Source organism: Leucopleurus acutus (assembly GCF_964270905.1).
Source record: "Leucopleurus acutus genome assembly, chromosome: 11".
NCBI classification, from domain to species: Eukaryota; Metazoa; Chordata; class Mammalia; order Artiodactyla; family Delphinidae; genus Leucopleurus; species Leucopleurus acutus.
Genome location: NC_139152.1, coordinates 23,019,541 through 23,035,640, shown reverse-complemented (window position 1 = coordinate 23,035,640; position 16,100 = coordinate 23,019,541). Strand labels below are relative to the sequence as shown.

At 41.8% G+C, this 16,100-nt stretch overlaps 1 protein-coding gene across 1 annotated transcript; it reads right to left on the bottom strand.

Moving 5' to 3' along the window:
• Positions 1 to 1,050: 1,050 nt before the first annotated feature.
• On the bottom strand, positions 1,051 to 12,295 carry SMCO2 (single-pass membrane protein with coiled-coil domains 2; the record flags this gene model as incomplete). The annotated part of the gene is given in 6 exon segments (XM_082849528.1): positions 1,051 to 1,220; positions 1,223 to 1,247; positions 2,020 to 2,023; positions 3,452 to 3,588; positions 10,196 to 10,310; positions 12,168 to 12,295. Coding segments are annotated over 6 exon segments (579 nt in total).
• Between the last annotated feature and the right edge of the window lie 3,805 nt (positions 12,296 to 16,100).

The window sequence follows — 16,100 nt, the reverse complement described above, 5'->3', positions numbered from 1 at the left end:
AAGAAAGTTCTTTCAAAGCAAAATCAGGATGCTGTTACCAAAAGGAGAAATGAACCGTAGGGAGCAAGACCCAAAAATGTCCACTACATTCAAAATATGGACCCAGGGCTTCCCTGGTGGCGCAGTGGTTGAGAGTCCGCCTGCCGATGCAGGGGACGCGGGTTCGTGCCCTGGTCCGGGAAGATCCCACATGCCGCGGAGCGGCTGGGCCCGTGAGCCATGGCCGCTGAGCCTGCGCGTCCGGAACCTGTGCTCCGCAACGGGAGAGACCACAACAGTGAGAGGCCCGCGTACCGCAAAAAAAAAAAAAAAAAAAAAAATATATATATATATATGGACCCAATTTGACTGAATTAAAAATGGGGAGGAATTTTGTGCTTTCTTTTCTGAGACATCAGAGGTCAAAATGGGGGAAATAACCACCCATGAAAGCTAATGTCTGATAGTCTGTGTCCTTGGGGGTGGGGGAGAAGAGAGGCTAGTGGTTTGAAGGAAATGTTTTTAAAAATGCATGCAGGGACTTCCCTGGTGGCGCAGCGGTTGGGAGTCCGCCTGCCAGTGCAGGGGGCACGGGTTCGAGCCCTGGTCCGGGAGGATCCCACATGCTGCAGAGCGGCTAAGCCCGGGCGCTACAACTACTGAGCCTGCGCTCTGGGGCCCGCAAGCCACAGCTACTGAGCCCATGCACCACAACTACTGAAGCCTGCGCGCCTAGAGCCCGTGCTCCACAATAAGAGAAGCCACCACAATGAGAAGCCCGTCGACACAACCGGAGAAAGCCTGCGCGCGGCAGCAAAGACCCAACGCAGCCAAAAATAAATAAATAAAATAAATAATTTTTTTTTAAAAATGCATGCAAAGATTCAAGATGTCATTGTGAGTCATGAGGATAAAGATAAATTGTTTTCATTTTTTCTGTTATCAACCAATTTCCACATAACTACAATGTCCTTTGCAAAACACCCTATAGTGTTTTTTAAAAAATAAGTTTACCACTGTAATATAAGAACAGCCAGAATTTTATTAGGAAGAAAGTCAGTAACAGTATCTCTAGGAGGGTAACAAGTCTTCCACTTCCAAATTCAAGAAAGGGGCAATAATCTCCCGCAGTTCCCACATTCTGCGGCACCCAAGCATTGTAGGGAGCACCTTTTCAAAAATAAACGTAGCATCAAAAAATAGTATGTAACATGAAAGTCCAGTGAAGGTGAGGACATAAACATGATGAAAATCCTCAGTGCACATTTCTTAGAAGGAAAGAAAAACATCTGTGTTAAGAACATTCTGAAGGATATAGAGAACAAATTAGTGGTTACCAGTGGGGAGAGGGAAGGGGGGAAGGGCAAGATAGGGATAGAGGTTAAGAGACACAAACTATTATGTATAAAATGAATAAGCAACAAGGATATATTGTATATTACAGGGAAATATAGCCATTATTTTGTAATAAATTTTAATGCAGTATAATCTATAAAAGTATTGAATCACTATATTGTACACCTGAAACTAATATAATATTATATATCAGCTATACATCAATCAATTGATAGATAAGTAAACAAACAAACAAATAAATAAAAGAACGCCTAGAAGGGTGGGATAGGGAGGGTGGGAGGGAGGGAGACGCAAGAGGGAAGAGATATGGGAACATATGTATATGTATAACTGATTCACTTTGTTATAAAGCAGAAACTAACACACCATTGTAAAGCAATTATACCCCAATAAAGATGTTAAAAAAAAAAAAAAAAGAACGTTCAGAAGAAAACCGCACTGATGTGACTCCTGGTTCCTCCACCCATGTAGCTCTATAAATTCAAGTAAGTAACTGAATTTCTCTTAAACTCTGTTGACATCTGCAAAAGAAGGAACTTGGAGTAGATGGACCTAAGTCCATCCTAGGGCTGGCACTGGAATTCTAAGATTCTAAAGCCATGAAACAATGAATCCCTGGGTTACTGTGAGGCTCTTTCCTTTGAAATACTCTTCTCACACTCTAGTAGTTATTGCCATCTCTACCTCACTTGGGAGGTATAGGATGCCTATTTGGGAGGAAATCAAGGCGCAGGCAGTTAGATTTTCCTCAGGGTACAAAATACCATGTGACAAGTGGAATTCAGCTCTCTCTATCAACAGTTTTATCCCAGCACCAGACATGCCCTTTTTGTATTTTATTTATTTGCTTTGAAGTCCTTGCATTATTATTTTCTAATTATAAATGCAATACATGATTGGGGTAGAAGATCTGGAAAATCCAGAAGAACACAAAGAACAAAAGAAATGTCACAGATAATCCAGTTGCTTGGAGATAATTACCTTCTATAACAGGTTTCAGAAGAGCAAATCTAGAGCACAGTTAAAGCTAGCTATGGATCTATGTTGTGACCCAACTCAGTGGATTCCATGAACCTGAGCCAAGTTTCTTGGCATTATTGCCACTGGCTATCTCTTGGCAGTTACACAAATCATTGCTTCTACTTCACACATTTATTAAAGAGCCAATGATCCTAAAATACTCTATTATGAAGAGACTGTGATGGCTGCCAAGGTGAAGCAGAGATGTTCTGTCCTCAGGGAGCACTAAATCTAGATTTGTTCTTTCTTATGAAAAGAAAAATGACTCACTACCAAAACATATCTAGTAAATAAATACTGTCTTCCTAAATCCCAAAATTAATCATCTTCAGAAATGCTAAGCTGGAACATTCTCAAAGAAACACATTTTAACATTAATTTTTTAAAAAAATTTTTTATTTGGCTGTGCCAGGTCTTAGTTGCTGCATGCGGGGTCTAGTTCCCTGACCAGGGATCAAACCCAGGCCCCCTGCATTGGGAGTACAGAGTCTTAGCCACTGGACCACCAGGGAAGTCCTAACATTAATTTTTAAAAGAGAAAAATCGTTTTTTTCTAAATTACAGATAACTTGGAAAACAGAGAAATGAAAAAACTATAATCCCATCACTTTAATATAATCAGCTAAGTTTTCTTTTTTCTTTCTTACCTTTCCTCCTTTGATTTATTCATTCTTTCTATTTTATTTTAATTTTTGGTTTTTTCTTTTATTTTGTTTTTCTTTGGTTTGTTTCTCTTTTGGTTTAGAATGTGTCCTTCTAGTTTGCCCTTTCTTTCAATGAACACTTCAGGTATGGATGGATTCAGATCTATTTCTTGATACTACTGAATCACTTGATTTTTTTCTTTTTTTTTTTTTTGCGGTATGCGGGCCTCTCACTGTTGTGGCCTCTCCCGTCATGGAGCACAGGCTCCGGATGTGCAGGCCAAGCAGCCATGGCTCACGGTCCCAGCCGCTCCGGGGCATGTGGGATCTTCCCGGACCGGGGCACGAACCCGTGTCCCCTGCATCGGCAGGCGGACTCTCAACCACTGCGCCACCAGGGAAGCACTACAAAACATTATTAAATGTTCCTTCTTGCACGCTCCAGGGCTTACTATTCAGGGATGTTCTCCTTTGAAAACTGCAAAGATGTGGATGCCTGGGGATCTTCCTGTTGAACGTGATCTCTTTCTTGCTCAGCTTGTTCACTCTGCAGGTCCCGGTCATGCCCAGCCTCCAGCTCCAACATATCCTGATAAAGATCATGAAGAAAGCAAAGCAGAACAAAAGGGTTATCACAAGAGGTGGTGGCCCCCCTTCTCTGGGGGCAAGCACATAGCCCCCTCTGAGGCTGGAGTCTTCTGATGCATCTGTGAGGTAGGCTGACATGCCCTCCTGCTCTGTGACAGAGGAAGGCTGGGGCAGGGACATGGAGAGTAGAGAGAACAGATCAGTTTCTTATTGAAATATCTGTGTACATCACTGACCAAGTCCATAGGAATAACATTCACATACCTCTACAAATTGCCTTCATGTACATCATTTCTTTTAATTCTCATGATAGCCCTGAGGTGGATAAAGGTAGGTACTGAAATCCCCTGGGCCATTTCTATTTAGTGATTTGGTCAAGGTCATATGGTGTAGTGAGTTAAATGATGACCCCAAAATGATATGTCCATGTCCTAATACTAGGCCCTGACAATGTGACATTATTTGGAAAAAAAAAAGAAAAAGGGAGGGGTTTTTGCTGAGGTAATTAAGTTAATAAACTTGAGATGAGATTATCTTGGATTACCTGGGTGGGTCCTAAATCCAATGACAAGTGTCCTAATGAGAAACAAGAGGAAACAACATAGAGAAGCTCTTGTGAAGATGGAGGCAGACTGGAGTTTATGCAGCTACAAACTAAGGAATGTCTGGAGCCAGCAAAACCTGGAAGAGGCAAGGAAAGATCCTCCCCAGGAGCCTTCAGAGGGAGCGTGGGCTCGCTGACCCCTTGATTTTGGAATTCTGGCCTCCAGAACTATGAGAGAATACATTTTTGTGTGTGTGGTTTTTTTTTTTTTTTGCGTTACGTGGGCCTCTCACTGTCGTGGCCTCTCCCGTTGAGGAGCAGAGGCTCCGGACGCGCAGGCTCAGCGGCCACGGCTCACGGGCCCAGCCGCTCCGCGGCATGTGGGATCTTCCCGGACCGGGGCACGAACCCGTGTCCCCTGCATCAGCAGGCGGACTCTCAACCACTGCGCCACCAGGGAAACCCTGTGTGTGTGTGGTTTTTAAACCACCAAGGCTAATTTGCCATAGCTGCCACAGGAAACCAATCGACATGGCTGGTAAGTATATGGGCTAGAACTTGAACTAGGTTTTCTCATTCCAAAACCATGGAATTGTATTTAGGACTTGGGTTCAGGTTAAAGAATACCTAGTCCCTACCTTTGGCACTCTCACAACCCAGTGTCACCTCACCAGTGATGTAGATTTATTATCACATTTACAGATGAAGAAACCAAGGCTAGATTTTCCAAGTATTACGTGACTCCACTATCTCTTAGCTACCTCTTCATGAATAAAAAGCGTCCATAATTTCAATTTCTTTCCACCATATCTTTGACCAGTATATTCAAAAGCAGCAGAAACGCTGTGATGTAGAGAAAGACACCACACTGGAAATCAGAGGACCAGAGGTCTAAGTCCTGTCCTACTGCTGTGGATGTTGAACAAGTCACTTAACCACTGTAAAGCTCAGCTTCCTGGCCTGCAGTAAGAAAATTGGGCCAGATCATCTCTAGAGTTCTATGTCCAATAATTGATGGTGATATTTGTTATCTTTATCGGTCATTTCATGGTAAGTGTTAATATACTGCAAAAGAGTCAAAAGGCAGGAAGTAGAAACAAAAAGAGTTTTTAAAATCTGCAGGACCGAACACATAAAGCAATGTGTGTGTTTTTTAAATAACAGACTAAACGTGTACTTGCACGAAATACACAGTCTAAGGGCATTCTTTTCCATTTACATGCAGCTCTTTGAAGAGCTCACATGTCTCCATTTGGATGTTTCCTAGGCACCACAAACTCAGAAAGTAAAAAATGGAACTCATCATATTTCCCCTCTACCTTGTTCGGGTTCCCCACCCTTGCAAATGGTCTCCCTATCCATCCAGATGCCTCTGCCAGAAACCTGAAAGAAGTTCTTGAATTGCCACGGGAGACATTCTTTTCCCTCTTCATTACCTATGTTATATCCACTTTCTGCATATCCACTAATAATACCTGTCATTTAAATCGGTGTACTTTTTTCCCATCCCCCCAGCATCACTGCTCATGGCATCCCAGACAGGGCCCTACTTTGAGTCCTCCTCAGTTCTTGACTCCTGTTGATGTCCTGGCTTCCCGTCTGCATCCTGCTCTATCCCTACCTCAGTGACCTGCCTGCCTGTCATGCCTTTTCCTGCACCCTTCCTCTCTCACAACACAGTTTCTCTTTGGCTTCATTATCTTTGCATGTGCTGTTCCTTCTTTCTGAAACGCTTTTCTTCCATCCAGCTCATCCTTCAAACCTCAGTTGTCACATCCCCAGTCTTCTCCCTGTACAGCCCTCCCTCCCGTGTACTTCATAGCTCATCTGCTACTTCTAGGATGGATCTTACACAGCCACGGTCTCGTCTGAGTCCCTCCTAGCGTGTGAGCTCACTGAGGGGAAAGGATTTTATATATATGTATCCTAGCACCTAGGGGATCCTCAGTAAGTGCTTTTAGAATACATAGGCTTCAGAAACAGGCAAATACATTCTGCTTGTGAGAGATGCAAACAAAAGCAGGAAATAGGAAAGTCTGTTCACTGACCTGGCATCCAAAATCGACACTGTATGTAGCAGTGCCAGGGATTAGCAATGTGAAACCAGAGCAAAGTATTCATTTCTAAGTATTTTAGGGGGCTTTGATGGATAGACATGGCAGCTTTGGCAGTCTGGTTAAAAAGCCTATTTTGTTAATTAACCCAACAATTTTTTCTTTACTCCTCTTAATTCTTTGTCCATTTTCTGGACCTGTCCTTTAAATCTTTCTCTTATAAAAGACGAAGATAAGATTATGCAAAGTAGAGACCCCCTGGTTTGTTTTCATAGAATAAGAGAATAAGGTGTCTTCCTCAAGAAGTCATATATTTGTCCTTTTGTTAGCAGATAGCCAAATTTTTTAATAATTATTTGTTAATTATGTGATTGCCTATGATTTATTTGTATGTAATTGTAGAATTTCCCATACAGACATAAAGAAATACAATCATAAATTTTAAAAAATATTTTGTTAAACCATTATGCCCTGATTTGAAGTTTGTAAGAAATAGTCTATAACAATGCCTTATACCCTGAGAGTGTGGACTATTTGATAAACTCTTCCAGAGTGAATTATTTTATTATCCAATTAGACTTATTCTGTCCTAGGCCAACAAGTGATGATATCACCATTCACTGACTAACAGGATTCAGCAGGTTCACTGAACCACAAGTACAGGGAAGTTGTCCTGGAAAAGTAGGTCTAATGGTAGCAGCCCTTACCTGGAGTCCAGGGACAAGGCCCCTGCAAAGAATCAGATGACACTATTTATAGAGTTACACCTTCAATTCATGTGTTCCCTAAGATCATCCCTACGATCACCTCAATTTCCCTATTTTCTTTTCCCATCCTAAGACTACTCTTCTAATTCAGTTCCTATTATTCTTTTTTTTTAAATAACAAGTATCTGTCTGTCTGTCTCTTTCCACTTTTTGTCTTATTATTATCTATACTCCACACGTTTAACTCCATTCCTTCACACCTTCTATCACCTTCTATTTCTTTTTTTTTTCTTTTCCCTTTTTTGCGGTACGTGGCCTCTCACAGCTGTGGCCTCTCCCGTTGCAGAGCACAGGCTCCTGACGCGCAGGCTCAGCGGCCATGGCTCACGGGCCTAGCCGCTCTGCGGCATGTGGGATCCTCCCGGACTGGGGCACGAACCCGTGTCCCCTGCATCGGCAGGCGGACTCTCAACCACTGCGCCACCAGGGAAGCCCCCTTCTATTTCTCTTGTTTCTTTTTTCCTTACTGCAGAGTCCTTGAAGGTAAAGTCCAGTTTGGGATATTCTTTGAGGACCTTTCCTTCTATGGATTGTACAGTTAGCCATCCTCGTATCCAAAATGTATTCAAAAGAGAAGTAGACAAAGAGATGAATCCTGAGCTTCCATAGGGGGCTGGATAAGCCTAGGAAGAGGAAATACCCACTCCATCATTTCTGTATGTTTTTCTGATGGTTGAAATCACCTTCCTCTATAGCCAATAGCCTGGGGAATCTATGGGGAGATCCGCTCATCAATAATAAAAGGGGTCTTGGCCATGCATTTGCTTTCAACTAAATGAAAGCGTAAACCGTCTCCAGGACAATCTCAGGCATTTTGTCCAAATTTCTCCATTCCATGTCAGCTGGGTGACTGAATTTCAGACTGAGAGAGGTTCAGACTGAATTAAGAGTAAATGGGTGCTCACTTCAGCAGCAAGTATACTAAAATTGGAACAATGTAAGGGTTAGCATGGCCCCTGCACAAGGGTGACATTCAAATTCGTGAAATGTTCCATATTTTTTGTGAAAGTAAAAACATCCCATTTTAAACGGCATCAAGAAGAATAAAACATCTAGGAATAAACTTAGCTAAGAAGGTGAAAGACCTATACTCTGCACACTATAAAAAAATTAATGAAAGAAATTGAAGATGATATAAGGAAATGGAAAGATATTCCATGTTCTTGGATTGCAAGAATTAATATTTTTAAAATGGTCATACTACTCAAAGCAATCTACAGATTTAATGCAATCTCTATTATTTAAAATACCCAGGACATTTTCCACATAACGAAAACAAATAATCCTAAAATTTATATGGAACCACAAAAGAACCTGAATTGCCAGAGCAATCCTGAGAAAAAAAGAACAAAGCTGGAGGTATCACCCTCCCAGATTTCAGACTGTACTACAAAGTTACAGTAATCAAAACAGCATGGTACTGGCACAAAAACAGACACACAGATCAATGGTACAGAATAGAGAACCCAGAAATTAACCCACACATCTATGGTCAATTAATCTATGACAAAGGAGGCAGGAATATACAATGGAGAAAAAACAGTCTCTTCAGTAAGTGGTGCTGGGAAAATTGGACAGCTACATGTAAAGCAATGATATTAGAACATTCCCTCACACCATATACAAAAATAAATTCAAAATAGTTTAAAGACCTAAATGTAGGAATGGAAACCATAAAAGAGAACATAGGCAGAACACTCTTTGACATAAATTGTAGCAATAATTTTTTTTGGATATGTCTCCTAAGGCAGAAGAAATAAAGCAAAAATAAACAAATGGGACCTAATTAAACTTAAAAGTTTTTGCACAGGAAAGGAAATCATCAACAAAACGAAAAGACAACCTACGGAATGGAAGAAAATATTTGCAAATGATATGACCGATAAAGGATTAATATCCAAAATATATAAGCAACTCAATATCAAAACAAACAAACAACCCAATCCAAAAATGGGCATAAGACCTGAATAGACATTTTCCAAAGAAGACATACAGATGGGCAATAGGAACATGAAAAGATACACAACATTGCTAAATTATTAGAGAAATGCAAATCAAAACAACAATGAGATATCACCTCACAACTGTCAGAATGGCTATTATCAAAAAGTCTACAAATAACAAATGTTGGTGAGGATATGGAGAAAAGGGAACCCTTGTACGTAGTTGGTAAGAATGTAAATTAGTGCAGCCACTATGAAAAACAGCATGGAGGTTCCTCAAAAAACTAAAAATAGAACTATCATACAATCCAGCAATTCCACTCCTGGGTATATATCCAGAAAAAATGAAAACACTAATTCAAAAAGATACATGCACCTCAATATTCATAGCAGCACTATTTATAATAGCTAAGATATGGAAGCAACCTAAGTGTCCATCAGCATGAATGGATAAAGAAGATGTTGTATATATATATATATATATATATATATATATATATATATATATATATATACACACACACAATGGAGTACTACTCAGCTGTAAAAAGAATGAAACTCTGCCATCTAAAGCAACATGAATGGATCTACAGAATATTATGTTTAGTGAAATAAGCCAGAGAGAGAAAGGCAAATACTGTATGATATCACATGTGGAATTTAATAAACAATACAAACAAATGTATATAGCAAAACAAAAAGGGACTCACAGATGTAGAAAACAAACTAGAGATTAACTAAAAGGGGGAGGTACAAATTAGGGGTAAGGGATCAAGAGATACAAACTACTATGTATAAAATAGATAAGCAACAAGGATATATTGTATAGCACAGGGAATTATAGCCAATATCTTATAATAACTTTTAATGCAGTATAATCTGTAAAAATACTAAATCACTATACTGTACATCTGAAATTAATATAATATTCTAACTCAGCCATACTTCATTTAAAAATGAGTAAATGGATCTCTCTAATGCATCTATTGGAAGACAATCTGCAATCCAGGGGGCAATTCTACATACAGTAATTTGCTCTGAGGTAAAAAATGTCACAGTTATTTCACAAATCCCAAGGACAAAAATAAGGTAATGCACAATTCTTTGTATGGGAATACTAGTAAGTCCCTTGTGTAATCACTGCAGGCTTCAGCGGAGAGAATGCCTCCATCTTGATTTTAAGCCCTGAACATCTCACACCTATTATGAGGAAACCTTGTGATAATATCCTTGCTGCTTTGAGATATGAAATATGAAGTTCCTCTCTTCACCCACTGTGACATTTAAGTCTGTCCCTTACCCATTTTTTAGTCTCCAAATCATGAAGGAAGTCAGTTTGAGAGTTTTCAGAGAAAATGTCCTCATCATCTGATCTGTCCAAGATGCGGTCCATTTTGGTAAATTCCCTTAGCAAACTGTAAGGCACACAACTGAAAAAGATACTGTTATTATGTCTTCGGTCTATAGCTTAGGCCTGCCCTAAACTTCTCTAGAGGGAGAACACTGGATCTTTCCGGCCCCAAAGAGCACCTGGTACTCTTGTACTGATTTCATTCTGTGTCAATAATGTCTAGTGTAGTGCATTACACGAGATAGGAATAGAGAGGCTGGATAAATATTTGTTGACTGAATCAGTAAATGATTCAAAGTGAGATTCTGAATTCTGAAGCCATTGCAGCTCTTTGTGTGTATATGCAAATGCGTGTGTAAAATAAACAAATAATAAATAAATATGCTTCTTTAAAAAGTAGAGTTAAAAAAGTGTCATATGCTTCAAAGGAAAGGAGTAAGTCTGTGCTACCATCATGATTTCTAGACCCAAGACGTCCTCCTCCCAACATTTACTAGTTTCTTCTTTATTCTTCCACAGAGATTCTAGGCATAAATAAGCAGCTATGTTTATATAAATATATACATGCCTTTTTAAATACAAATGAGAGGATATTATCCTGGAGTCCATTTCATATTAGTACCTATAGAGCTGCCTCTTTTTAAAAATTGTTATATGGTATTCCATCATGAGGCTGCATCATAATTTGCTAATCAGTTCTTTATTAATGTTTATGTACACTGTTTCTAATCAAATGCTACTGCAAGCAATGCTGCAGTGAATATCCCTACATATCTATGTGTATATGTATAAGAGTCTCCATTGGATAACCCTAAAAATAGAATTGCTGGGTCAATAGATACGTATATTTTAAATTTTTGATAGATTTTACCAAATTATGCTTTGAAGAGGTTAAATCCATTTACACTTTCAGCAAAAATGATGAGACTGCCTGTTTTCCAACTCCTTTTCTAAAATCATGTGTTAGAAAAGTTTTTGATCTTCGCCAATCTCGTATGTTTAAACTGGTATCTCACTATAGTTTTAATCTCTTTTTATGAGTAAGGTTGAGCATCTTTGCCCGTACGTATAAAACTCATTTGTACTTCCTTTGCTATGATAATCCCTCGCCCATTCCCTATTGGACTATTGTTATTTTGCTGGGCTGCATATATGTGTATAGACGTGCACACACACACTCACACACTCAAGTATACTTTTAAATGAATTGCAATATACTTGTGATGGAGGCCTAAGGCAGTGGGTTCCTATCTGTGGGTCTTGAACCCTGAGTTGGGGGACATTCTATACCTACCCTGATAGAAAGTGGTCCTGGAAAGTATATAGATTTCTATAGATTCAATAAATACTGCTGAATGTTTCCAAATGTATATGCTACTGTTATGAATAAATTATAAATGGATTTAAAAACATCCTTGATATCATAGTAGCTTTTTTGACATATGAGGGGTTCTGGAAAATCTTTTCCTTCAGAAAAGTTCTTCCAATTTAAAAAGGTTGTTAACCATTGGTTTGTATTAGTATACATTTTTATCATGTATTAACAAATGCATAAATACTTAACAAATATTTATATGAATGTGTGCTTCCTCTACTCTAGAAACCAAATTAAATGGTTTATATCTTTAGCAGGTGAAGAGGCTGAAGGAACAAAACAATCAACGTTTTTTCACAAATTGAGACGAGCATCTTGACCATTCCTATTCAACTGATATCTGCCTAATTTATGACCATAGGTCCCTTGACTATCTCACAGGACCTACCACACTAGATATTCGTGAGATCAAAATTAGAAGCATTATAGAGGAGAATGTCAACCCCAACCCTGAACTTGGAAATCTCGTCATGCAGTCCTACCAGGCTGAGGAAGTCTCCAGACAGGACCCCAGAAACTGCCCCTGGGAGCTCAGCCCTGACTTACTTCTGCATTGCACCTTCAGCCACATCGATGTTTTGGAGAAAGCCATTGTTTTTCTCTGTCAATTCTTGCTCCTTCCCAACTGGCTTCATCTGCAGAAGCATCTTGACACTTAGCTTCGTGAGAGCCATTTCTTCAGCACTGCAGGGGCAATGGTATATTTCTTTCTATTTGTAAATTGATGTTTGTTTTACTCTTTTCCTATCGTTGACAATTATTTCTAATTTCTCACTGCTGTAAACAATATAGTAATGAATATATTTGTTTAGGAATTTTCAGTGCATTTCAGTGCATTCAGTGTATTACTTACTTAGAATACTTCCCTAGAAGTGGAACTCCTGGTACTATGATATACTGATTTTTAAGGATTTAGAAAAATATTCCCAAATTACTTTCCTAAAGGTTCAACCAATATATATTACTGGCAGCTGTGTGTGAGAAGAGGCACCTTCATTTCAGTCTGATAGGCAAGTGTTAGCTGCAGAGCAGAGAATTGAATTGTTAAGAGTATTTAAGTACTGTAGTGAGAAAAATAATAGTAAAAGGAAATAGGAAAGAAGGTAGAAAAGGGTGAGACAGGTTCTAGGAAGCTCATATGAAAAGCCATAATAAAGGGTCCAGGCGAAACATAACTTGTAGTAACTAGCAGAGATCAGAGGTGGTACCCAGCCTTAAACAGAAAGAAACCTTTTCCTTTGTGCACTCAACTAACTATAATAAATTGTCACTGGAGGGTGGTCTGGTCCCCAGGACCCTGTGGGACAGAATCCCTGAGGGACAGAGGGGACAGTAGACTGACAGGAATGGAAGTGATTAGCAGGGATGGTCCTAGAAGAATGATTATGGCTGCGATTAGAAACAGAGGGAAGGAGAGGCACCGGGAACCACAGAGATACTGGAATCATCTGAGCAACCAAGGGCCCGGCCTATCACTCTGGGGCAAAATTGAGCTTTATCTTTGACCTGTGTGGGGATCCACAGCGGATGTTGTTCAAAGGGGACCCCTGTAAAGTTGAAGCAGCAGAAAAAGGCCAGAACCTTGAGCGCAACAAAAAAGAATAAGCCTTTGATCTTTTTCAGGAAGGACACTGTGACCTGCCCGATCTCATCACAGCTCCCATCCAGACAGTCCGTCTGTATCCTGAAGCATTACTAACACAATCCCAAGCTCTGAAAGACAATGACCACTGAGATCTACCTAGTCCCTTTCCTGTCCGAAAATTAGAATCCCGTACAAATAATAAGGTTTCCTTATTTTGGTAACTTTTTGACATCCTAATGGCTTCCATTGGGTGATTTAAAAGGAAAATCTATTCTTCTCAATTCAGGTAGCTACACAAATTCTGCCTCCATACATTTCCTCACATTTCAAATAACAGAATCCTAATGACGGCTTATGTTTGTGCGGCTCCTAATAAATTACACAGTGTTTCTCACGTATGTCCTTATTCAGTTCCCACGACAACACGGTGGGGAAGGTATTAGCCCCATTTTCTGTACACGTTGACCAAGGCTCTGGGAGTTCGCATGATGTACTTAGCAAAGCCAGGACCCAGAACTCCCATATCCTCACGGCTACTCATAAGGGATTTCTTCCCCATCCTAAAGATGATCTAGATGAAGGCTCTCCAATAAAACTTTCTGTGGATTTTGACAGGTGAGGTGCTCGCTGCCCATTTGCACAGAATTGCAAATTCTGCGAGGGAGGCTTAAAACTAGTCATGAATGTGCATTTTATCCAGTGTGCTTGAGGGAATTCCAGATGACAAGTTCTTCAGGATATTTGCTCTTAAAAAGTATATTTTGAGTTCCGGGAAGATGGCGGAAGAGTAAGACGCGGAGATCACCTTCCTCTCCACAGATACACCAGAAATACATCTACGCGTGGAACAACTCCTACGGAGCACCTACTGAACGCTGGCAGAAGACCTCAGACCTCCCAAAAGGCAAGGAACCCCCCACGTACCTGGTTAGGGCAAAAGAAAAAACTAAACAGAGACAAAAGAATAGGGACGGGTCCTGCACCAGCGGGAGAGAGCTGTGAAGGAGGAAAAGTGTCCACACACTAGGAGCCCCTTCGCGGGTGGAGACTTCGGGAGGCGGAGTGGGGGAGCTTGGGAGCCGCGGAGGAGAGCACAGCAACAGGGGTGCGGAGGGCAAAGCGGACAGATTCCAGCGCAGAGGATCGGGCCGACCGGCACTCACCAGCCGAGAGGCTTGTCTGCTCGCCTGCCGGGGCGGGCGGGACTGGGAGCTGAGGCTCTGGCTTTTGTCGGAGCGCCGGGAGAGGACTGAGGTTGGCGGCGTGAACACAGCCTGCAGGGCGTTGGTGCGCCGCGGCTGGCCGGGAGAGAGTCTGGGGAGGGGTCTGGACCTGCCGAAGAGGCAAGAGACTTTTACGTCCCTCTTTGTTTCCTGGTGCACGAGGAGGGGGGATTGGGAACGCTGCTTGGGAGAGCTCCGGAGACGGGCGCGAGCCGCGGCTAAGAGTGCGGAGCCCAGAGACGGACATGGGACGCTAAGGCCGCTGCTGCCGCCGCCAGGAGGCCTCTGTGCGAGCGCAGGTCACTAGCCACACGCCCTTCCGGGGAGCCTGTGCAGCCCGCCGCTTCCGGGGTCCCGGGACCCGGGGACGGCTCCCCCGGGAGAGCGCACGGCGCGCCTCAGGCTGCAGCGTCACGCCAGCCTCTGCCGCTGCAGGCCCGCCCTGCACTCTGTGACCCTCCCTACCCCCCGGCCTGGGTGAGCCAGAGCCTCCGAATCAGCGGCTCCTTTAACCCCGTCCTGTCTGAGCAAAGAACAGACGCCCTCCGGCGACCTACACGCACAGGCGGGGCCAAATCCAAAGCTGAGCCCCTGGGAGCTGTGAGAACAAAGAAGAGAAAGGGAAATCTCTTCCAGCAGCCTCAGAAGCAGCGGATTAAAGCTCCACAATCAACTTGATATACCCTGCATCTGTGGAATACCTGAATAGACAACGAATCATCCCAAATTAAGGAGCCCTGTGGATGAAAGGCTCTTGGTGCTGCAGCCAGGACTCAGTGCTGTGCCTCTGAGGTGGGAGAGCCAACTTCAGGACACTGGTCCACAAGAGGCCTCCCAGCTGCACATAATATCAAACAGCAAAAATCTCCGAGAGATCTCCATCTCAACGCCAGCACCCAGCTTCACTCAACGACCAGCAAGCTACAGTGCTGGACATCCTATGCCAAACAACTAGCAAGACAGGAACACAACCCCACCCATTAGCAGAGAGGCTGCCCAAAATCATAATAAGTCTACAGACACCCCAAAACACACCACCAGACGTGGACCTGCCCACCAGAAAGACAAGATCCAGCCTCATACACCAGAACACAGGCACTAGTACCCTCCACCAGGAAGCCTACACAACCCACTGAACCAACCTTAGCCACTGGGGACAGACTCAAAAAACAACAGGAACTACGAACCTTCAGCCTGCAAAAAAAAAAAAAAAGGAGACCCCAAACACAGTAAGATAAGCAAAATGAAAAGACAGAAAAACACACAGCAGATGAAGGAGCAAGATAAAAACCCACCAGACCTAACAAATGAAGAGGATATAGGCAGTCTACCTGAAAAAGAATTCAGAATAATGATAGTAAGGTTGATCCGAAATCTTGGAGATAGAATGGACAATAGAATGGACAAATTGCAAGAATCAGTTAACAAGGACCTAGAAGAACTAAAGATGAAACAAGCAACGATGAACAACACAATAAATGAAATTAAAAGTACTCTAGATGGGATCAATAGCAGAATAACTGAGGCAGAAGAACGGATAAGTGACCTGGAAGATAAAATAGTGGAAATAACTACTGCAGAGCAGAATAAAGAAAAAAGAATGAAAAGAACTGAGGACAGTCTCAGAGACCTCTGGGACAACATTAAACGCACCAACATTCGAATTATAGG